General features: G+C 42.2%; 2 protein-coding genes and 1 long non-coding RNA gene across 9 annotated transcripts in view; all 3 read left to right on the top strand.

Annotated features, from left to right (window-relative positions):
* The window catches only part of cdk14 (cyclin dependent kinase 14), a 185,014-nt gene extending 175,556 nt beyond the window's left edge, over positions 1–9,458 (top strand). For all 7 annotated transcript variants that reach the window (XM_079343514.1, XM_079343515.1, XM_079343516.1 and 4 more), the window contains one exon: positions 3,847–9,458. The gene's annotated coding sequence lies outside the window, so the exon portion shown is untranslated. The remainder of the gene's footprint in view (positions 1–3,846) is intronic.
* Positions 9,459–12,170: 2,712 nt separating this feature from the next.
* On the top strand, positions 12,171–14,174 carry fzd1 (frizzled class receptor 1). The gene has a single exon (XM_079343509.1). It carries the CDS (start codon positions 12,308–12,310, stop codon positions 13,967–13,969), a length of 1,662 nt encoding a protein of 553 aa, XP_079199635.1. The 5' UTR covers positions 12,171–12,307; the 3' UTR covers positions 13,970–14,174.
* A 7,073-nt stretch (positions 14,175–21,247) lies between these two features.
* LOC306824298 overlaps positions 21,248–21,472 on the top strand; it is a 36,934-nt gene continuing 36,709 nt past the window's right edge. Inside the window, exon 1 of the long non-coding RNA XR_013779127.1 lies at positions 21,248–21,328. This is a non-coding gene — a long non-coding RNA (uncharacterized lncRNA). The remainder of the gene's footprint in view (positions 21,329–21,472) is intronic.

The raw sequence follows: 21,472 nt of genomic DNA, 5'->3' as shown, positions 1-21,472 counted from the left end.
CTGTTTCCACAACAAGCCTGCAGTCAGTCTGTCCATCAGCTGCACATTACAAACAAACGAGTAATTCTTCACTTTGATTTGTGGACTGGCTCTGAAGCTTCAGACATGTGAAATGTCTTTACAGGCGATGCTACCTCTACTGTAAACCCTCATATGCAGAGGGAGCAGTTCCCAGCTCACCTTTAGGTTGACATCTTTATCATTCCAGGTTTCCTGCACATCCTTAACAAGTCTTCAATTTGTTTTTGTTGTTTTGCTTTCAGTCAATGTCTAAAGTCTTGTTGTCCTTGGGAGGTCTTCAGTGTTAGATGGCACGTTGATTGGGACAATTCTGAAATGATGATATTGTAGATTTGACTTTTCACGTGACAATTTAAAGCTTTGACAGCAAATGTATGGCAGCTTCTCTGTCCCCGTTCCTGTTCCATGCTAACATTAGACAGAGCAGAGCTTTTTTCCAGTAACTATTCCAAATAAACGTTAACATTTATCTTATTTTAATTCCATATCAGAAACACACTTGAAAAAAACTGTACTCTAACAAATACCTTCTTGGACAAGTCAAGTAAATGTTTAGCTGACGACTCTGTTTGTATTTTAGCTTCTCGTGGTATAATTTATGTAATTATCTTCCAATCATTTCTATAAGTAAGATCCATATACGACATCAGCTCTGTATCAGTTCGTATGTTTAAATGTAAATGAACCAGGATTACACAAACAGCTATCTACTGGCATGTGTCCACACTTTGAACTCACATAGAAACACGTAGCAACAAACTAGCAAAGTGTTGACACTCAAATCGATTCCATATCATTCGATTGCAAAAGAAATCGTTTTAATTACTGTTCATTTATGCAGTATATTTCATTATAGAGCCGTAGCTACGAAAGCCCTGTGCGGACTCATATTTATATTTCCTTACCCGTTATAACGAGAATGTTTCTGTTTTTTCCTCTTGATCATAACATTTTCATCCTGTGAAAACAACACTAACTTTCCCCTGATAATAATGGTTTCTGCCATTTTTAACTACTTATTATGTAAAGACTAGTGTTGTAATCCCAAGATAAATATGTCGAGATTTCAGTGTTACTCAATGTCAAGGTGAAACTGAGTGTCATTAAATGTATGGAAATATGTCCACTAAGGGCTTCCATACATACCATGTCATAGCACGAAAGAAAGCTGTTCTTTGAATATCACATTGTTTGTTTTTACAGAGAAAAAAATCATTAGAAAGAAAATGTTTCAATAGTGTTTAAAAAGATTGTCTAAAATGGTCAGTGATTCTTTTCTTCCTCTCTTTCTCACTCTCTCTCTCTCCCGCTCTCTCTCTCGCTCTCTCTCTGTCTCTCTCCCTCTCCCTCTCTCTCTCTTTGTCTCTCTCTCTCTCTTTGTCTCTCTCTCTCTCTCTCCCTCTCTCTCTCTCTCTCTCTCTCTCTCTCTCTCTCTCTACTGCGCTCTCTCTCTCTCTCTCTCTCTCTACTGCGCTCTCTCTCTCTCTCTCTCTCTCTCTCTCTCTTTGTCTCTCTCTCTCTCTCTCCCTCTCTCTCTCTACTGCGCTCTCTCTCTCTCTCTCTCTCTCTCTCTCTCTCTCTCTCTCTCTCTCTCTCTCTCTCTCCTTCTCTCTCTCTCTCTGTCCTGTCTCTAAAATAAAGGCAGAACAGAGGACCACCCACGTCATGTACCATCGTGGTGCATCTTTTCTAAATGAACGTGTCTTCACTAAAACTACACTGAGGCCCCGAGCAGGCGTCTCAGCACACCTCCAGGGGGGGGAAAAAAGTTGATCTCACCATTAACATGCATGTGCATACACTTCCTGCCAAAGATCCCATGTAAATGCATAAACACAGGCACGTAATGTATATGAGGCCGCTACAGCAGCAGCAGATAAACGAGACTCATCCAGTGTTTAAGATTCCTGGTGTATAGAAGCTGTTCCCACTGGGAACTGACTACCAAAGGCTGGGCGAACGACAGAGAGAGAGAGAGAGAGAGAGAGAGAACATTATTGAGAGCATATGAGAGACAGTGGAGGAAAGTCGGGGTAGAAAGGGACCTAAAAGAGGCTATAAATTATTTATTAGTCCACAGCTCCCTCCTCTTCTTCATCCTTTACTCCTCCTCCTCTTTCTCTGCTCTCTCCTCCTCATGTTCCCCTGTTCACTCTTCCTCTTCATCCTCTCCTCCTACTTGTCTTGTACTCTCTCCACCTCCCCATCCCATGCTCCCGCTTGCTCGGCATCCTCCAGTCCTTTCCTTTCATCTTTTACTCCCTCCTTCTCCTCCTCTTCATCCTCTACTCCCTCTTGGTCATCTTCCACTTCCTCCTCCTCTTCACCCCCCCCCCCCCCCAGTCCTCCATTCTGTCTGTTTCTTTTGTTTTCATCTCCTCAGTGTTCTTCTCCCCCCCCCCCCCTTCGATAGTTGACCCTTAAAATGTTTCCCAAAGTTTCCAAATGCTTCTTTTCATGCTGCAGAAGCCTCACGACTGTGCTGTGCTTCCTGTTTGACACTGAACTGACAAAGGCCACTAAAGGCTTGACATGATGGATCAAATGAAATGAAAGTTTATTTTTTATAGTCATCCATGCAGTTTTTGGTGTGGTGTGGTGGGGGGGGGTCTGTTTGTTGCAGATCTGTGCCTCGACACGCAGTGAAGGTCAATTGAATATGTTCGATTATTTTTACACTTTTGGCTGAACCAGCCTTCTAACAGAGAAGTTGGATCTTAGGGGGGGGGAAATGTATTTTTCCAGGGGAGTCGAGAGGTTATCAGTGTGTGCAGCACTGAGCCGCAGTCTGATACTTGTTAGCAACGTGTAGCATGAAGACTATCAGCAGGGGGAACAGCTAGCCTGGTTCTGTCAACTGTGGAAAGACACCGATCAAGTAACACGACTGTAACAAACAGAACACTCTTCTGTCTAAGTGGCAGCGTGTCATGACGGCAGGATGGCTGCGGGCGAGAGGCACCCAGCGGTGCGCCGTTAATATTATGACCAGCAAATATTATGAACCTTATGGACATCTATTACACACACACACACACACACACACACACACACACACACACACACACACACACACACACACACACGGCAGATATGTTTATAACTTTGGTAGCCTGCGCTCTCTGTACAATGTAAACATTAAATATGAACGATTAACAATATAAACAACTAATTATAGACAAGACTCAATGAGATAATGGTGCAGTGGTGAGTAGTGCAAAAGGATGATGAAGTGAACATGAGGTAGTTTTCTTGACAGTATTTATGATCTTTTAAATGAAATAATATATTTACATGAACAGTGGCAGTCTGACACTCTTCTGTTCTCTTCTTCACGAATACAAAAATGACTTCATTCAGTTTGTACCGTCAGTGTAAAACACATTGAGCTTCCATGTCAGGAGCTGTGCTTTACCAATAACATTGCTGTCACTTTATAAAGTGTCAGCTGCAGTCGTTAGTAGCAGGTTAATCAAAGAAAATCTACACTTCTTAATGAGCCTCAGAGACAAATACCTTCACCCTCTCCTTCTTTCAATCCAGAGCAGGATGGAGGGAAAGAAAATGTCATCCACCTTTCAAAATAAACACAACAGTTTGATCCAAAGCCATAAACATGAATGTGATATATATGTATTTAATATTTCAACAAGCTATTAGATTTTTCCCCTTTGATAGTCTTCATTCTTATGAGAGTGAAAGGCAGTTCTTCTTTGATAGAAATAAAGAGTCTTTTGTTCTTGTAATTGAATAACTTGTGTATTTCACAGTGTTAACATCTGCGCTATGAATAACCGAAGGTGTGTCTCTGTCTCTGTCTTTCAGGTGGCTGTTGTTTCAAAACAAATGAAGACAAAGATGCTGAGACGGAGGATCCAGATGAATGAAAGAGCCCCAGTTCTCTTAATTTATTACCTTCACAATAGGTGTGCGTGTGGATGTGTGTGTGAGTGTGTGCCGTGTGCATGAGGACGAGTGCGCGCATTGAACATAGTCATGAATGCATGTGAGCATTATGAACGGTACCTAAGATTTCAGGCTATCATTTGCGGAGTTTGTTTACTTTTTATAAGGTTCCAATAACTCATATATCATTGTCACATTGTAAGCAAAAGGACTTTACTATCGGTACATATTGTGTTTTGTGTTTGTAACTAGCCTCCTATTTAAGAATGTATATTTGTATGTATGATATACTCATCTAGAAACTATATAATGGACACTTTTAATATCGCTTCATCTTCTAACCACTAGACTGCTCTTACCATGACTCATAACTCTGGGTGATAATTCCCACTGCTTTATCATAATAATCATTTCTTTGCTGGCTGTGTGGGTTAAGGTTGCACATTCAGACAGTATCAGAGGGATTCTGTCTTTTAAAGGTTTTGTAGTTTTGACCATCATTCCATCACTTATCTGATTATTTCACTCTCAAAATGATTGCTGAGTAGAAACACACGGTGAAGTCTCACCTGTGAATGTCCTACTGTGGACTGTAAGATAAACTAATTGACATTTTAGCCTCAAACGTCAACATCAACCACCCTGGACTGCATCGATGTAAAAGTGCACCAGAGTCAAACATTTGGAGAGCCAGACTGGCCAAACCCAGCCACTGCCTTTGGCCGAGGGCTTGGGCTGGCCAATGAGATTTCAAGGTCCAGGTCACTCCCTGGACCTGAGGGAGTCTGCAACCTTCAGTTACATAACAATGTCTTTCAGAACGTTCTTGTGACAGGCTGCAAACAAAAGCTGCAAGCGTCATCAATAACTTTGTGTTCTTAAAACTCAGTTTGGCATTTTGATAATGACATAAGTACACCCAGCTCTTATCGAACATTATCGATAATTGTCAATCACAGGTACCTATTGTTTAAAGCACACACTTTATTGTCAAGTTTGCCTCAAAGGTGTGTTCAAACCAAATGATTTCACAGAATTACACAAATAAGAAAGATGGCCAAAACTGCAAAAATCCAGACTGTGGTTGAAGACAAATACTCGTAATAAGGATTCTACTTTACTTTACCAATCAACCAAACCTGCTTAATATGACATTTCTGTTGCAACTGTCACAATCCTCTCCGACACGTAGATGATCTCAGCTGAAGATGTAGAGCCTGCACACGTAAGACAACTTGGAAACCATCAATCAGTGTCAGGAAACACTTCAGACGCAATACTAAAAACAACAGATGTAAGCGAGTGTGTGTGTGTGTGTTTGTGTGTGTATGAGAGATAGTGTGTAAGTGTAAATATTGGCAATAGCTAAGCATTGGTGCTTCCATCCATGCAAACGAGCTAATGTACAAAAAGTCAAACAGATAGGCAATAGGCTGTGGGGCTTATTGTTGGATCCGGCCCACGACAATCCTCCCTTTCAGTTCGTCCTGATCCAAAACTTGCAATATTCTTTCTCAAAGAGATGATCTGTGTCAATTATCGAAGTTCATTTGAAAAAGGATTCTGAGCTTTTCTTGCCTGACGAGTAACGTTTTAGGGTGAGTGCATTGCAGTGTGTGTAGTGTGCATGCAGTATGTGTACTGTCGGTGGCAATTAACAGCGCTCAGTCCCATCACCACCAACACGTGTCCCACCAACGTCCCACCACTTCAAACTGTTTTGGAACTTTTTATAACGCAATGATCAAAATTAGCTGTAAAACGTGTCATCTGCAAAGACGTTTATACCGATTTTTGGGTCTTTCTTTTGGTGTTTTGTGTGGAAATATTTGAATATTACAGCTTAGAAGTATGGTGATAATTGTGAAGTACTATCAAATTTCTTCCTTTCTCGATCTCGGTTTGAAATCAACAAAAAAAAAAAAAAAAAAAAGATATTGGCCCTGTGTGGTTGATTAGCTGAAGAAATAACACCATGGGTTTCTGAAAAGAGTGGATACTGAAAGATACTCACTCATACACACACTCACTTTTTTGGATATATATGTCTTGAAACTTGCACGTATCAAATCCTGTCAGCCAGAGTGCAGTGTAAACCTGCAGCCCCTCTACGCTCCCCTCCAGCTGCTGTATGCCTTGTAGTCTGTCACATTCAAGGAGAGATTTGGATTCTTAATACAACCCTCACAAAATGAAAAAAAAAAATCATCTTCTGAATTCTGTAAATGAAAGATGATGCATTAAGTGACTACACTGTAAGAAATGTCTCTGAGCCACGACGCTTCTGAAGGTCATCGTGGTGCTATGAAGATACATCCACAGGTTCACTGATTGTCTGCTGAGAGATGTCAAGCGCTTCATGACCAGAACGTCAATCGGCTTGTTCTCTACGTCTTCTGACTCCCAGTTCGTCCAATGAGGGGCTAGGTACGAGTTTGACGTTGTGTGAAAGTAGCAGACAGGTGATTTATGTGACGCACAGGGCAGATGGATGGGTCATTAGCACACAGGTGTTTTAAGATAGATCATGGTTTGATTCCTGTGTGAGCTCAACTGTTACATTGGAAGACTTTGATCATTTTCAACGTCATAAAAGTTTGCTGAATGCAAATTCCACTTCATGCAGACCAACCCTGTAAACCTTTGTTTCTTTCAGGAGACAGAAAAAGACTTCTCTCATATACCAGGGTGACCTATATTACAGATTTTATAGTCACTTTTACATGATTCTGAGCCACTGGTAAAAAAAAAAAAAAAGGAGAGAGAAAAAAATGGACTCACATTTCTGAGGCGGCTTGATTGGGATGCCCATGTTGTTTTGTTGCTTGAGATTTCATTTGATTTGTTTAACATATTGTTGTTTTAACCTTAAAGACAGTCTATCCAGGCTCATGTTATAAGGCTGCAAGAAGACGTGTTACTGATTAGTTAAACCCAAAAAGCTATTCATGGAGGCTTGATTAGTTTTGTTGTTAAGTATGTCCCCTGAGTATTCCTCTGCTAGACTCAGAATTAAAGGTCCCATTTTATGCCCTTTTTGGGGTAACATCTATTTTATGTCTACTGCAGTATGTTCACAATCGCTAATGTTAAAAAAGTGTTTGTCTTCATGTACGGCCGCTTCATGCAGGCTCTCTCATTTGTCTGCATTTCTAACGCTCAGAATCCCCCAAGAAAAAAAAAAAGAATGAAAAGGGTCCCAACGTGTGCCAGGTCTGCTCTGAGTGGTTGGCTGATCTGCTCTCTTGTAATTGGTCAGTCGATTGGCCTTGTTCTCGGATCTGTCCCGCCTCTTGTGATGTCACTCCGCACATTTTAAACAATGGGGGGCTAGCGGCCGAGCGTTTCACGCAGCTTTTGCTACTGCTAACAGAAGGGCGTTTCTGCAGACTTTGAATTTTTGCAAATGGATGTGTCTAAACATTCACAAGACAGCTGGAAAACACACTAAAGAGCATCTAAATCCGGAAAAAGCTGAATATGGGACCTTTAAAGTCAGTGTATTGAGGAAGCGGTGGCAGCATTTTAAATAAAACTACAAAAAGTTTCTTCGACTTTAAAGTATATAACCAAAAAGTTTGTAGGTAGCATTCTGTCAATACTTCAGGATACGGTTGACTTCTCTCAGTTTGATCTATTTCTTCTTCCATTTCAAACAAACATGCCCACATTCAGGCCGCATGGCCCTCATGGCCGAGCAGCTATAGCTCATCTTTACAGTGTAGTCACTTGACAAAGACGATGACTTGATGTGCAGAGAGATGATCATTGCACCTGTTAACTCTTACAGATAAATGTGAGTTAAAAACAAACACGTCTAAAGCTGTCCTTTAAAGAGGGAAAGTGATCAGTTGAAGGCTTTGACGTTTTTTCACCGTGACTGTGTACAACTCGCCAAGGACAGCAGACGCTCTGAGCCAGAATAAAGAATGACGGGCTCGTCTCTCCCTGATAGCGTTTTTAAAAACTGCACTTTAAAGAGAAAATCAGTTTGCCCTACATTCCAGTCTGTGTGGCCACTTTTATGACAAATAAATAAATATTTATACGTAACCTTGCTTTGCCCAACAAACCAAAAAGCAAACCGGCTCTCCTAACAAATGTAAATACGGCCCCTTGTTTTGAATCGTTACCGCAGATTGAGGAGTGCTTTTTCAAGAAAAAGTAGAAGAGGAAAAAAGCTGTACTTGAAGTTATCTCGCAGCTTTTCAGTGTCATCCCCAGGCTGTGATTGTGCGGCGGAGAAAAGGGGAGGAGAGGGGCTGGGTAATGCCAGTAAAGCGGCGTGACAGAAGAGGGTTAATACCATCGAGCTGTGCTAAGATTGCCCAGCCTCGTGTGGCTTTAAGGGATTGCAGGCAGTATTAGCAGCTGAATAATTATTTTTGGGATGTTTCTTCTTTTGCACACTTTTTGGTGTGGCACACATCGCTTGGTTTCCCCCTTCAACACTTGTGACTTTTTAGGAGCTTTGGCAGCCTGCAGTCTTGTAAAAAAAGAAAAAAAGAAGAAGAAGAAGAAAAACATATATTTTTTGAGTTCTGTGTGGGCAGAGCTCCTGAAGGCACCCTGTTTAAACTGGAATGTTCTTCATATCTTTCGGATAAAGTCCAGAGAAAGAAACTACCGTAAAACTTCAATTAACCACCCAGGCTTTTATTTATGGAAGCCAAGGAAATGACCCTGCCTTCATTTGGGACGGGCGTCAATACAAGACGGAGCTCTAATCATAAAATGAGAAAATAGGAAAAACTAATAAACTGTTAATGAACTCCAAAACAATATACGACAGTGTACAGAATTGAGATGGGATATTAGGTAAGAAAGTCCACCAACCTGCATCTTCTATAAAGCCTAACTGCACAGGGGCCTCTTATCGACACCTGCCTTTATTTGTGCAGCAACACCAAGAGGCCCGGGCCTCAAATTAAAATGTGCTCTTATTAGAAGTTTTACGGTATTTGTGGAATCGCTCACGTTGCACTGTGACAAGAAAAAAATAAGAACAATATGAACAGAGGAGAAGGTGGCGATGTGGAGACACGCCTTCAATGGAGTGAAATAGTGATGCTTCCACTATGTGTGTATACAGGGTTGCAGATGTCCCCTTAATGCAACAAAAATAAATCATATATGACTATGCGTATATGATGATATTAAATATAAGGCATCTATTTTTGTCATTCTGTATGATGTGGTATCAGTGGAAGGAGGTACAGCTTGGATGCGAGGTGCATCCTGTCTGTACTGAACGATGACTGTGTCGTTTTGTTCTCAACAAAGCTTCTCTTACGTTTTTATTTTGTTTAGTTTTTTGTATGCTGCACTGAAAATATATCATTCTCACAAGTAGTTTGGAAAACAGAAGTGTCATCAGTCACTTCGTTAAGTGAAACAATATATTATACAGTAGAGTAGCTGTTGCATTATTTGTTACAACCTGTATGTAATGTTATTATGGAAGATGTAATGTCCTTCTGTAAATGTTGTTTAATGTTGTTTTACCTGAAATAAAATTTATTAATGCTTCAGACTGGTCTGTGACTGAATGACTATCATCTTATGATGTCCTTTTATCCACCTGTACCTGCTCTTATTTTGGATTTCATGGAGGGGAGAGGAGGCCTGACTTCCTGGATCACCAGGCTCGACTTTGGCATCGCCTCACGTCGCCTTTTGTCTTGTCTAAAAAGTTGATCTTGGATTCACCACAAGGACATATAATAATAAAATACCTCTCTTTGACAGCGGCTGTTAACGGGTGTTGAGATGCAAGAAGACCATATTCACTCCGCTGTAGCTCACCACTTGTTATAAAGGTACTTGTAATCGAGAATAATGTCCGTTTGCTTGCTTTCGTCACCTCTGTCTTTTTCTTCTTGTGCACTGATTCGCTTAGCTGAAGAGCCAATCAGAGTGACTGCTCTCACCAACCGCACCGACCGAATCGGCTGATGGGGGCCGGCAGAGAGCCAACTATCTTCTTCTTGGTGTTTCAGGACTTTAAAGACCCGGGCTGTGCTGTAGAACTTTCCAGTACTTCGAGAACATATTTTGCATCAACTGGCTTACACACAACTATATGTTTTAATTTAAAGAACATAATAAATGATTTTCCCTTTATGATTTTTTTTTTTTTTTAACAGTAAAGTTTTGGCTCAGTGGTTCTCCGCTGGTCGAGCCTCAGGACCCACCGACACCTGCTGGATGACAAATCACAACCCACATTTCTGAACAGTACAACGTGTTTAATGAAAACCAGAGAATTCACCATCAGAAAACATGACAGTCCAACAGTTGTCTTTGAAAATAGCCAACAGGTTCGTCTTTATAAGCAGAGAGTTTTATGTATAATGCTGATTCACTGTGATTGCACCATGCTTTCATTGTGCCAGCTCTTCACTGCACACGGCACACTGTGGTTTTTCTTGTTCCTTTTTGTCCTCCACTAAGACGACCTGAGTTTTCTCTATCATATTAGCATTTCGTTTTCTAACTTGCAGCACAAGAACAAACTTTATAGCGCGTCTTCTTCTCCTCTTGTGGTTTAAAGACAGACCATCACCCTCTGAGTGTGAATAAACCATTATGAATAAACCCTACTGCACATGCTCAGTAAAATAAAAGCTCAGAATACACTTTACTTTTTTCCTTGGCACACATCCGAGACCCGCTGAAAACCACTTCCGGATCTGCTTTTAGGCCCCCGAACCACCGGTTGAGAACCATAGATTATCATTTTTTTAGGACTGTCAACATTATCTGTGGCAATAAAGAACCTTTAATCCTCGACAGTGATCACCACTGCTTTGATAAAATATATTTCAGATTTAGAATCACTATGATTTACCTCCATAACCTCAGACCCTTTAAATCTCAGCCTCACACTCTTCCAATAACACAGTGAACTGGAGGAGAAGAAGGTAAAAGAGAATCTGTTTGCAGAGCTTGATATTCAGCACATCTGAACAGAAATGAACCGCTGCAATCCAGGCAAACATTAGAGAGAACCCGGGTCCTCCTTAGCCCCCAAACTCCAACTGAGACACAGAGAGAGAGAGAGAGAGAGAGAGAGAGAGAGAGAGAGAGAGAGAGAGGGGAGGGGAAGCAGACGTAAAGCTCGTCACAGTAAGCCATGTGAAACAGGAAGTTGGTCTGTGCAGCTGCATTTTAGCTTTTCTCAACATGTCAAGTTCGCAGTAGACGTTGAAAGAAACTGGATTAGTTCTATCTACATGTTTATTGTCACATTAGGGTGGAAATGTGTGTATTGTTTTTTTTTTTACATTTTTCTTATTCTATGGTAATTCATTGGTTGGTTCTTCATATTCATTAAGCTTGAAATCATTTCCATTTTTAGTTTTTGACTCAAAAAAAGAATCTTTCTTTTTTTTAAATTACTTCTGGAAGTAATTTTTGGCATTCGCTCATCGTATGATGAGCCTGAAATACTTTAATGATAAAAATGTAAGTTAAATTGTTGATGTGCATATTTTACTGAAAGATTGTAAATAGCAAAACAATTATTTTTTATTCTACTTTTTACAGGACTCAGCTGCAAAGGGTAGCTTTGAAACAGTAACATATATATATATATATATATACTGTATACGTATACATACAGGTCTTATATTAACCACACGTTTCTTAATCATGTGTTAGATGCTTTCTGATGAACAAACTCAACCTGCTTTCAATTAAACATATAACATAAGCCTCATGTATGCTGTTAATAACTGTTTATTTAGTTTCTATCTCACCTCATCAGTAACCTGCAACAGTGGATTCAAACACTGAATAGTTATAACTGCATACGAATTATAAGAGTGTGGGCACTGAAGGTCTGGTTTGTTTTGATTGCTCTGCCCATCAGGCTGAATCAGCATTCATTTCAATGTCAGTTAGAATCTCCTCACAGGAGCTGATTTTGAATCGCTGCTTGGAAGACTTTTATTCTGGAAGGTTTAGCCGGAAGCGCTGGTCCCTGGTGTTTAGCTTGACCTTGTGGTGAGCGCGTGAGAGAGAGAGAGAGAGAGAGAGAGCAGAACAGGTTTGAACGGCAGACTGACGCTGTTTCTGGCAGACTGAAGACTGGAGCAGCTTCTCCTGGAGGAGGACGCTGGATTTTTACTGCAACACAACCGGAAAACGAGCGGAGTAAATTTATAAATATATATTTTTGGGGTTTTTTTTCCCACAATATCAGCTCGGCTGTGTGAGAAAGCGGGGCGAGCAGTGAAATCCCGGTGCAAGAAGCTGCTTTTTCCTCTCAAAGAAACGCCAACAAAGAGCAGTCAAGGAAGTAGCCTGCTGCCTGGCGAGGAGACGTAACTTAGTTTATCAACACAGTGAAAGTACGGCGCCGGATAAACCCCTCAGCATGGCGCTCAGCAGACTCTTTCGGGCGGTTTTGTCTTTATTTTTTTGTTTTCTCTTCCTAAACGTGGGGATTTTTCGAGTGAATGGGCAGTACGGCGGCGGGGACCGGGGAATGTCGATACCGGAGCACGGATTCTGCCAGCCCATCTCCATCCCGCTGTGCACGGACATCGCGTACAACGAGACCATCATGCCCAACCTGCTCGGCCACACCAACCAGGAGGACGCCGGGCTGGAGGTGCACCAGTTCTACCCGCTGGTCAAAGTGCAGTGCTCCCCGGACTTGAAGTTCTTCCTGTGCTCCATGTACGCTCCGGTGTGCACGGTGCTCGAGCAGGCGCTGCCCCCGTGCCGCTCTCTGTGCGAGCGCGCGCGCCAGGGCTGCGAGGCGCTCATGAACAAGTTCGGCTTCCAGTGGCCCGACAGCCTCGCGTGCGAGTCCTTCCCGGTGCACGGTGCCGGGGAGCTGTGTGTGGGCCAGAACATGTCTGACCGCGCGGAGTCTGACAGCGCTGGTGCGTACCCCACCGAGCGCCCACTGCCGGACTTTGGGAACGGGCAGTTCAGGTGCCCAGCCTCGCTCAGGATGCCCCCCTACCTGAACTACCGCTTCCTGGGGCAGGAGAACTGCGGAGCTCCGTGCGAGCCGAAGAGATCTCACGGGATGATGTACTTCAGTGAGGAGGAGCTCAAATTCGCCAGAATATGGATTGGGATCTGGTCTGTGCTGTGTTGTGCTTCCACTTTATTCACCGTGCTCACCTACTTGGTGGACATGAAGCGCTTTAGCTACCCCGAGCGGCCCATCGTCTTCCTCTCCGGCTGCTACACCATGGTGTCCATCGCCTACATTGCGGGCTTTTTACTGGAGGACAAGGTGGTTTGCAATGACAGATTTGACAACGACATCAGGACTGTGGTGCAGGGCACCAAGAAGGAGGGCTGCACTATCCTCTTCATGATGCTCTACTTCTTCAGCATGGCCAGCTCCATCTGGTGGGTCATCCTGGCTCTCACCTGGTTCCTTGCAGCAGGCATGAAATGGGGCCACGAAGCCATCGAGGCTAACTCCCAGTATTTCCACCTGGCAGCCTGGGCGGTCCCGGCCATCAAGACCATCACCATCCTGGCTGTGGGGCAGGTGGACGGAGACGTGTTAAGCGGGGTTTGCTTCGTGGGCATCAACAGCGTGGACGCTCTCCGAGGCTTCGTCCTGGCTCCGCTGTTTGTTTACCTCTTCATCGGGACCTCCTTCCTGTTGGCGGGCTTCGTGTCCCTGTTCCGCATCCGTACCATCATGAAGCACGACGGCACAAAGACGGAGAAGCTGGAGAAGCTGATGGTGCGGATCGGGATCTTCAGCGTGCTGTACACCGTGCCGGCCACCATCGTCATCGCCTGCTACTTCTACGAGCAGGCGTTCAGAGAGCAGTGGGAGCGGACGTGGATCAGCCAGACCTGCAAGACGTACGCCGTGCCGTGCCCCATCCAGAACCACCCAAACATGAGCCCCGACTTCACCGTCTTCATGATCAAATATCTCATGACGCTCATCGTGGGCATCACCTCCGGCTTCTGGATCTGGTCTGGGAAGACCCTCAACTCCTGGAGGAGGTTTTACACGAGACTGGCCAACAGTAAACAGGGCGAGACCACGGTGTGATGTGGACTTACCCTCACACAGACTGCTGAGTGACAAACTGAATGATAATCCTCTTTTTATTCTTTTTCTTTTTTGATTTTTCTCGGACTTCCAGGAGACACTTGGTCTGTTTTTTAATGTACATATACATTTGTGAGATTTTTGTAAGTATATATTTGTATTTAAAGATTTAAAAAAATACTTCTTTTTTTTTTTTTTTTTCTTTTTTTTAAACTACACTTTTTCATACTTTGGACATAATGGAATTGTACTTAATGATCACAAAGAGCCAGCTTACCGTCAAGGATCCTGAGGTCTTATGACCGGACTTACTGTGGACACCACTGGGAGTATTTCACATGGAGTGTTGGCGTCTTTGATCAGCGAGCCGCCTGTGAGCGCTCCGTCTATTCTAAGCAGAGTCCCGTGAAACCCAAAGTGCTTCCTCGTGGCTCCCCCCTCATCCTGATTAAGCAGCTGTAGTTTGTGTCTGTTCTACAGTGGAGCAGCAGTGGCAGGCCGCGTCTGAAGGGAAATGTCAGCGATGGTCGGACATGAAGCGTCGCACAGGTTGTGAATGTGAGTCGTTGTGACAGATGGTTGCGGCCTGTCGCATCGGGCCCAACACTTCAAACATTCCTCTCCAAGTAAAGCACACACAATGATGCCAGGACAAAGGAGCAAACCAGTGTTTCTGCATGTCCAAGCTCTGAAAATATCGTCAAACATGAATTCTGTGTAGAAGTAAACATAAAAACAGTTTTCTTTATTTTTAAATCGGGGTTAAAAATCAGCTCACGGACACCTGGACTCCTCATGACTGCTGATTTCATTCAGAGAGGAAACATTTAGTGTTGATGTTTTTCTGTATCAGACAGTCTCACAACTCCAACCTGAATGCCAACGTTTTTTGGATTCAGATTGATCATTAATGTTTATAATGTTATGGACTCTGTGGAGTTATATCTGATCAGTTTAATTTTTGGAGGGGAAATAGCATCATCGTTTAAAAAAAAAATAAAAAAATCAGCAGCCTAAAATCAGAGGGTTTTTTTTCTCATCAGAGGAGTGAGATGAGTAGCTGTCACAGTGTTATCATAGCACTCCTTTCTTTTTTAATGCAGTCTCAGCTAAAGAACTGATCACACGTCTGTATCAGATGTTTTTATAGAGCAGAAATGTTCCTCTCACACTCCATGTTTATGTTCATCTCCATTGAAATCAGACGAAGCGTCGGGTCTGCATGCAGAAGAAGGAATGCAGCAGGAAAAAAACCCACAACATTTTGGGTTTGTCCCTGTGTTCGTCATGTGTAACTTAAAGGTCTGAAACATGCAGAGATACTCGTGTGCTCCTTTTTCAACTCTCATTTAAAACAGGCTGTCTGTTTTTTTTGTTTTTTTTTCAATGTTTTTTAGTGAACGGAGGAAATGAATCAAAAAGAAGCCTGAGTGTGTTTTGAATCACCGTGCTGCTGTGTGAAACCACTGGACTCCCCTCTCAGCTGCTCCCCACTAATCTGCCTCTAAAGTCAGGAGAATTTCCTTTTTTATGCGTGTTAGCACTGATCATTCGTGTCAGAGCATAGACTGATCATTAACAGACTTTTAAAAAAATTATTATTTAAGATTCAACTTCTCAAACAGTCATAATAATGATACTATGTTTTGCCAAAGGGCATTTAGCATTTGGGTTATTTAGAAGCAATGAAAAGGTCAGACATCTTCTTGTGCTAAACTTTGAATGGAAGGTCATTTATGGATGCACATTTAATTTTTGGGCTATTTGATTGTTAATCTTTTTTTAAAGCGACATCAGGCCGTGGACATTTAATTTAATTTTCAAAGTAAAAGCAATAAACTGAGCACTTTGTAATGATCTGCTGATTACTGATTAAAAAGGTAACATCAGAGGTCACGAGTGCTGAGGAGAAGTGATGGCTCGGCCCCGTCACGTCGTCTTCTTCTGGTTTGAACACGATTCAGTAACTGGAATCATTTTGACTTTTACTGCCGCTAGAAAAAAAAAAAAGGAAAAGCAAGAAGTGATCAATGTAGAAGTGGGAGAACGTTTTAGGGTGTAGCATTGATTGATTTTTTGTGGGGGGAAAAACACGAGCATGTTGTGAAATGAACAGCTGTGGGGGTCGAGGTGTAGTTCAGTTTCCTGAAGAAAAATGAATCATCATTACGCCCTTTTCTTTATCTCCGAGCCAATAAGAAGACGTGGTGTTCTCAGAGGGCTTTTTTTAAATTCAATCTCAATTCCTACAGGGAGATAAAAGAAAGTGAGTAATAACCTTTAAATCCCTGTCACATCGTTAGAACAGCAGAAAGATGAAGTTCAGAAGCTCAAATGTTTGACTTTTTATTTTCCACTCTGTGTTCCTTAATAACCTTTCACCACATCGTTATTCAAGATGTGTGAGAGAAAAGCTCGACTTCCGCCTCTCCTCCTGCTTCTGTTTCCAGAGCTTGTGACGGGAGACTTCGGCCAATCACAGCGAGCGTCTCAGAGAGCGTACGTTATTGGTTGTTGTGTCTACTGCAGACGAGCATGCACGTCCTTGACAGCCTGATTCTACGGCGGATAAACGCAACAAAACCCGTGACGACATCCGCGCGGCGTTCCCCGAGATGCGGATTCCAAGCGTACCGCTCCCTTTTTTTTTTCTTTTTTGTCTCGGACAGGTTTCGCTCTTAAAGGTCATTTGTCTTGTGATTTCTCATCGTGTTGGTCAGGACCATGAGAGCGGTAAACGTAATCATCAGTATGTGCGATGAGGCTCTCACATGTGCCGTGTGCTCGTCTGGTTGGACAGTCTTAAAAAGGGGGGGGGGGGGGGGGGGGCTTCAGGAAGAGAGATTTATTTAACAATTCTTGGGACATTTTTTTTCCTTTTCCAGAGAACTGCAGCTTTGAGGGGTGTCCAAACGTCAACGTGGCACTGTAATTATGGTTTTATCTTCAAAATGGGAGCAGTTGTTCAGTTGAATGAGTGTATCAAAACACATTTCTGATTCATTTCCCCCCCAACATACTTTCTGGACGTGGATGTGGAGTGTGTCTGGAGGAGGAGAGGAGACTTGGGGTTGAGTAATTTGATCCTTGTGAATATAGCTGCGTGTCTGCACTGTGAGACTGAAACGCAGCCAGCAGCTTGCATGTCTTCCACTGCAGGAGAAAGGAAGCCTTGTGTTGAAATGCAGAGCGGCACACACACGCACACACACACACACACACACATTCTGACTTGTGTTCTTGTCAAATGCTCCTTCACACGGTGCTTCCGGTTCATCATAATCCTTTTATTGTGTTGACGGCTCTACAATAGTCACAGCTTTGAAGTAATTTCCTTTTTTTGTTGTTGTTGCATTTGCTATGAAGAGAACCTTTATATTTATAGAAAAGAATCTTATATATACACTACATTGATTGCTTTATGAGAATAAAAACCATCTCACCACTGCAACTGTCAACCCGTGCATTATGTCTTCTTTTGTCTTTTAAAATGGTAAGGAATCAGAAATCCACAGGAGAGTATTAGAAGCAGCCGTGGAGATTAAAGGACAAAGGATTTTTTTTTTTTTTATCATTTTGAATTCAATTTGAAATATGGGGAAAATAAGTCTTAACTTTCAGTGTTGGTGCTACGCATCATTAAAAAGAAAAAAAAAAGTCAGTGGGAAGTTCAGATTTTTACTCAAAAACAAAACCGAAAGTTTGTCTTAATCTACAAAGGGCCGCCGCGTGCTCCGACCTCCAGCTCAGCAGCAAGGAAGCGTGGACAACAGGGACACGAGGAATACAAAGGAGAACTCCTTCCTGCACATCGTCCCACCTCCCCATATCCCATTTTTCTGAGCAATGAGCGAGGTCTTTGAGCTGCGATCTCACCAAACTATCTCAGCTGCTGTAGAAGTCAGTCAAGCAGAATCTACATCCTAACTTAGAAATGACCTTGAAACTTTGCTATGATGAAGCTTATAAATAGCTGGGGAAGCCCAGAGCAGCCTGTCTCTCACTGACAGACAGACAGACAGGCTTCTTACTGATGGAGTTTAATGTAAGACTTTTAAGCCTTGATGCAACACTTTTTTAAATAGTCCAGTCCTGCACACTGTCACAGACAGCGTCACCTTTTTTGTGCTTTCTCTCTTTTTACTGTCAATGGGTGAGTAAATTAATAAACAAACATTTGCATCTTCATGGCACAGAAAAGACTCATCAGTTTACTAACCTGTCAATTTGACCACAGCTGCTCTCTCTCTCTCTCGCTCGCCCCCCTGCATCCTAGAGTTAAAAATATGTCCTTCTTTTTAAGTTTCTGTTCTTTTCGATGCTAATAACATAGAGTCTTTTCAAACGTAGTACAGCAGAAGAAGTCACTACCTGTCGCTGTCAGGTAAATGTAATGGCAGATCAGGAGGTTTGATTCAAACGAGAGAACAAAGGGGCACAAAACTGATTTTGCAAGCGCCTCCAAAACAAACTGTGGTTTGGCAACACCGCCGCTATTCTGAAGCCTCCGCCTTCTGCTCCTCCAGCGACACACCTCCAACCTCTCTCCACTCGCATTCTCACTGAAGAGTTATCAAATAAAAACGCACCATAATCAAGCACCTCCAGCTGTGTCCTTTGCTCAAGCTAGCAGGCTAATGTTAGCACACTTTGGCTGAGCAAATAAGCAGTGAGGAGGCTGTGTTATTCTTCTTTTTTCTAGTGATTAACTAAAACAGTTCTGTACACCGTCCCGTCCATGTAAACAAGGCTCCGACAACAGTACAGCTGGCGGGACTCGTGCTTCTCTGGCATTGTAGACAGTCATGACTCAGAGAGACATTTACACAGGACAGGCTTGATGTCTGCTGTATTTATGTGTAAAATGTTGCACCTTTTTTTCTTTAAGCAAAGTGTTTGACTTCATGTACAAAGTCACTTCATATTCATGTCCGTGTCCTCTTCCCTCCTGTATTTGTGCTTAGGCTGTCTTCACTCGACCCACAGCTGCAGTATCTTTGCACAACATGCGGCAAGATTTAATAGATATTAAGCTACACATCTGACACTGGGAAAAAGTAATTGTAAAATGTATTTGTATTATTATTATTTATTATTTCATTAAATCAAGAAAAGGGACACAGAAAAGTGAGCTGGTCGGGTAAGAAGAACTGTTTCTGTCTCCTGCCTCACTGGAATGCAGACTAATCCCCAGGAGACTTTGTATGCAGCCGCACTAATAACTACAGTTCTTAAAAAAGCTTTTGACCCTGGTGTAGTAGCAATGTTCATGGGTCAGCTGGTCCAGGCTGCTCCGCACACCATGCTGCTTCCTCCTTTATCACTTACACAGCCTTAAATCCAGCTCCGCACAGCCCCCCTTTGAGTTCTGACAGGGATCGTCGTATGCTTATGACAACTGTGAAAAGGGCCCTTCTTTGTCGGAGACTGGAACATATTTTTGACACGGTAATAGTGAATAGTCAATGTGTTTCTCATGGTGAGTCAGTCACCGCCTTTGTATATATTACAGACTTACCAGGAGTCTTATTGTAAGGCATCTGCAGAGGCGTATTGTGACTTTCATCTCCCACGTGGACTTAAAAAACAATGCAAGACAGAAGATGGTAAGCATGAGAGAACTCTCAGAGTTGGTCGCTGTGATACTGATTTTTTCTGCAGCCCTGGGTTCATTATAAAAATCTGCCAGTGAAGCTTTGACAGGGTCAGTCCTGACTGCTCGCTACATTCAACACACACATCTGGTTCTGCTGTATGATCTGGATGTGAACACAACGTATATTGTTTTACATATGTCGTGCTTTTTGGGCAGCTGAAGATAAAATCAGATCTGGCAGCAAAGTGCTTTGGCTCCTGTTAGAGAAAGACAAACATTTCTGCAGCAGAAGCTCATACTGTAGGCCTGTTTTCTTTTTTTTTTATTTAGAAAAAAAACAAAAAAAAACATCTTTCTTAATGTTAAACCACGTTTCCACCACAGGAACTTGCCCCAGGAACTTAACCTTTGAGGGAACTCAGAGCATTTCCATCAAAGGCACCCGGGTCAATGCTAATATCCGGGGATATTATTTTGTATTGCTCTGGGGTAATACATTCAAACGTACAGAAATTCTGTAGAGATGAGCTTGCAGAGCTAAACTCTTCTGATTGGCTGAGAAGCATATCCACTCATACACCATCTTTAAAAGTCTAAAGCAGAAAACTGGTGTATTTGTTCATCGAGCTCCGACACAGAAATCGAGTTATAGAGGAAGGCAAAAGACAGATGGATGGAGTGATTAAGTCCAGGCGCCACTGAAAATATTTGAGCTTTTGATTTTCTTCAAATCAAGGCATAAGACTCACTTTAACTGTTCACGCAATGTCCCAGCAGTAACGTTGTTCTATAAAGTCACGAACAAAGTTCAAATAAAAACAGCTTTCACTGCACAGAGGTATGAACATAACAGGACTTTATACATACAATCTGTAAAATGTTATCACAATGTTTACACTGAATTCTTACGCCAAAAAAGTGATCAACGCCAGAGAAATGTAATATGTAACAGGATGTGTCTTTTTGACAGACAACATGTTTATCATCGTGTGTATTTGATTGTTTTATATTTAATGGGCCGTTTCATAAACTAAAGAATATTAAATCATGTTGCAGACAACTTCTCACTTTTATTTCTTTATCATTGTTCTACTTTTGATTGCTTTGTAAAACTTAATTTAGGCTACAACAAAAAATAAACATTTATCTGCTGTGTTGTTCATTTATAGTCTCATTGTCTGTGCTTTCATTTAAGACAACCTGTTGTTTGATATTACAATAAATTAACTAAACAATAAAGAATGTGGGCTCCATCTGATCGTTTTGCTATAACACTAATATAATTTACTAGAGAAAAATAATCTACATAAAGACTTTTACAGAATGCATTAGCGACATTAATAATAAGCAGTTCCTCCAAGATGCTGCTGAGAAACCATGGTAACACACACTTCCTGTTTCCACCTGAGAGACGGAAGTTTGTCCCAAAGCCTGCTGCTGTATTTCTACCCTACGCCTGGATGGAGGGGACTTCGTTCAGCTGAGTGGGGAGTGTGTAGGGGTTGGTTTGAAAAAGGCCCGTGGTCTGTTTCCCTCCTGTCTTGATTACCCTGATTGTCCTCACCTGTCTGATTAGTCTCACCTGTGTCTGATTACCTCTGTGTCTATTTAGTCTCTGTCTTTGTTACCCTCTGTGTCAGTTCGTTGTGGTTCGTTGCATGCAATGTATAGTCAGTCTGTAGCGTGTCGTTTGTTTCCTCTGCTCCCTGGATTTACTTTGTTTTTCTCCTTGTGGATTTTGAACATTTTGGATTATTGTTTGAGTGAGTTTGTTTTTGGCTTTTGTTTAAATAAATCAGCTCCTTTATTTTACCTGTAATTGTTTCCTTCCTCCCTGTTTTCTGCCTGTAAACCTGTGACACCTGGTTCCTTTTATTTTAAAGGAAATACTAAACCATAACAGGATT

Source organism: Symphodus melops (genome assembly GCF_947650265.1).
Source record: "Symphodus melops genome assembly, chromosome: 5".
Lineage (NCBI taxonomy): Eukaryota > Metazoa > Chordata > Actinopteri > Labriformes > Labridae > Symphodus > Symphodus melops.
This window is presented reverse-complemented; position numbering and strand designations above follow the sequence as displayed.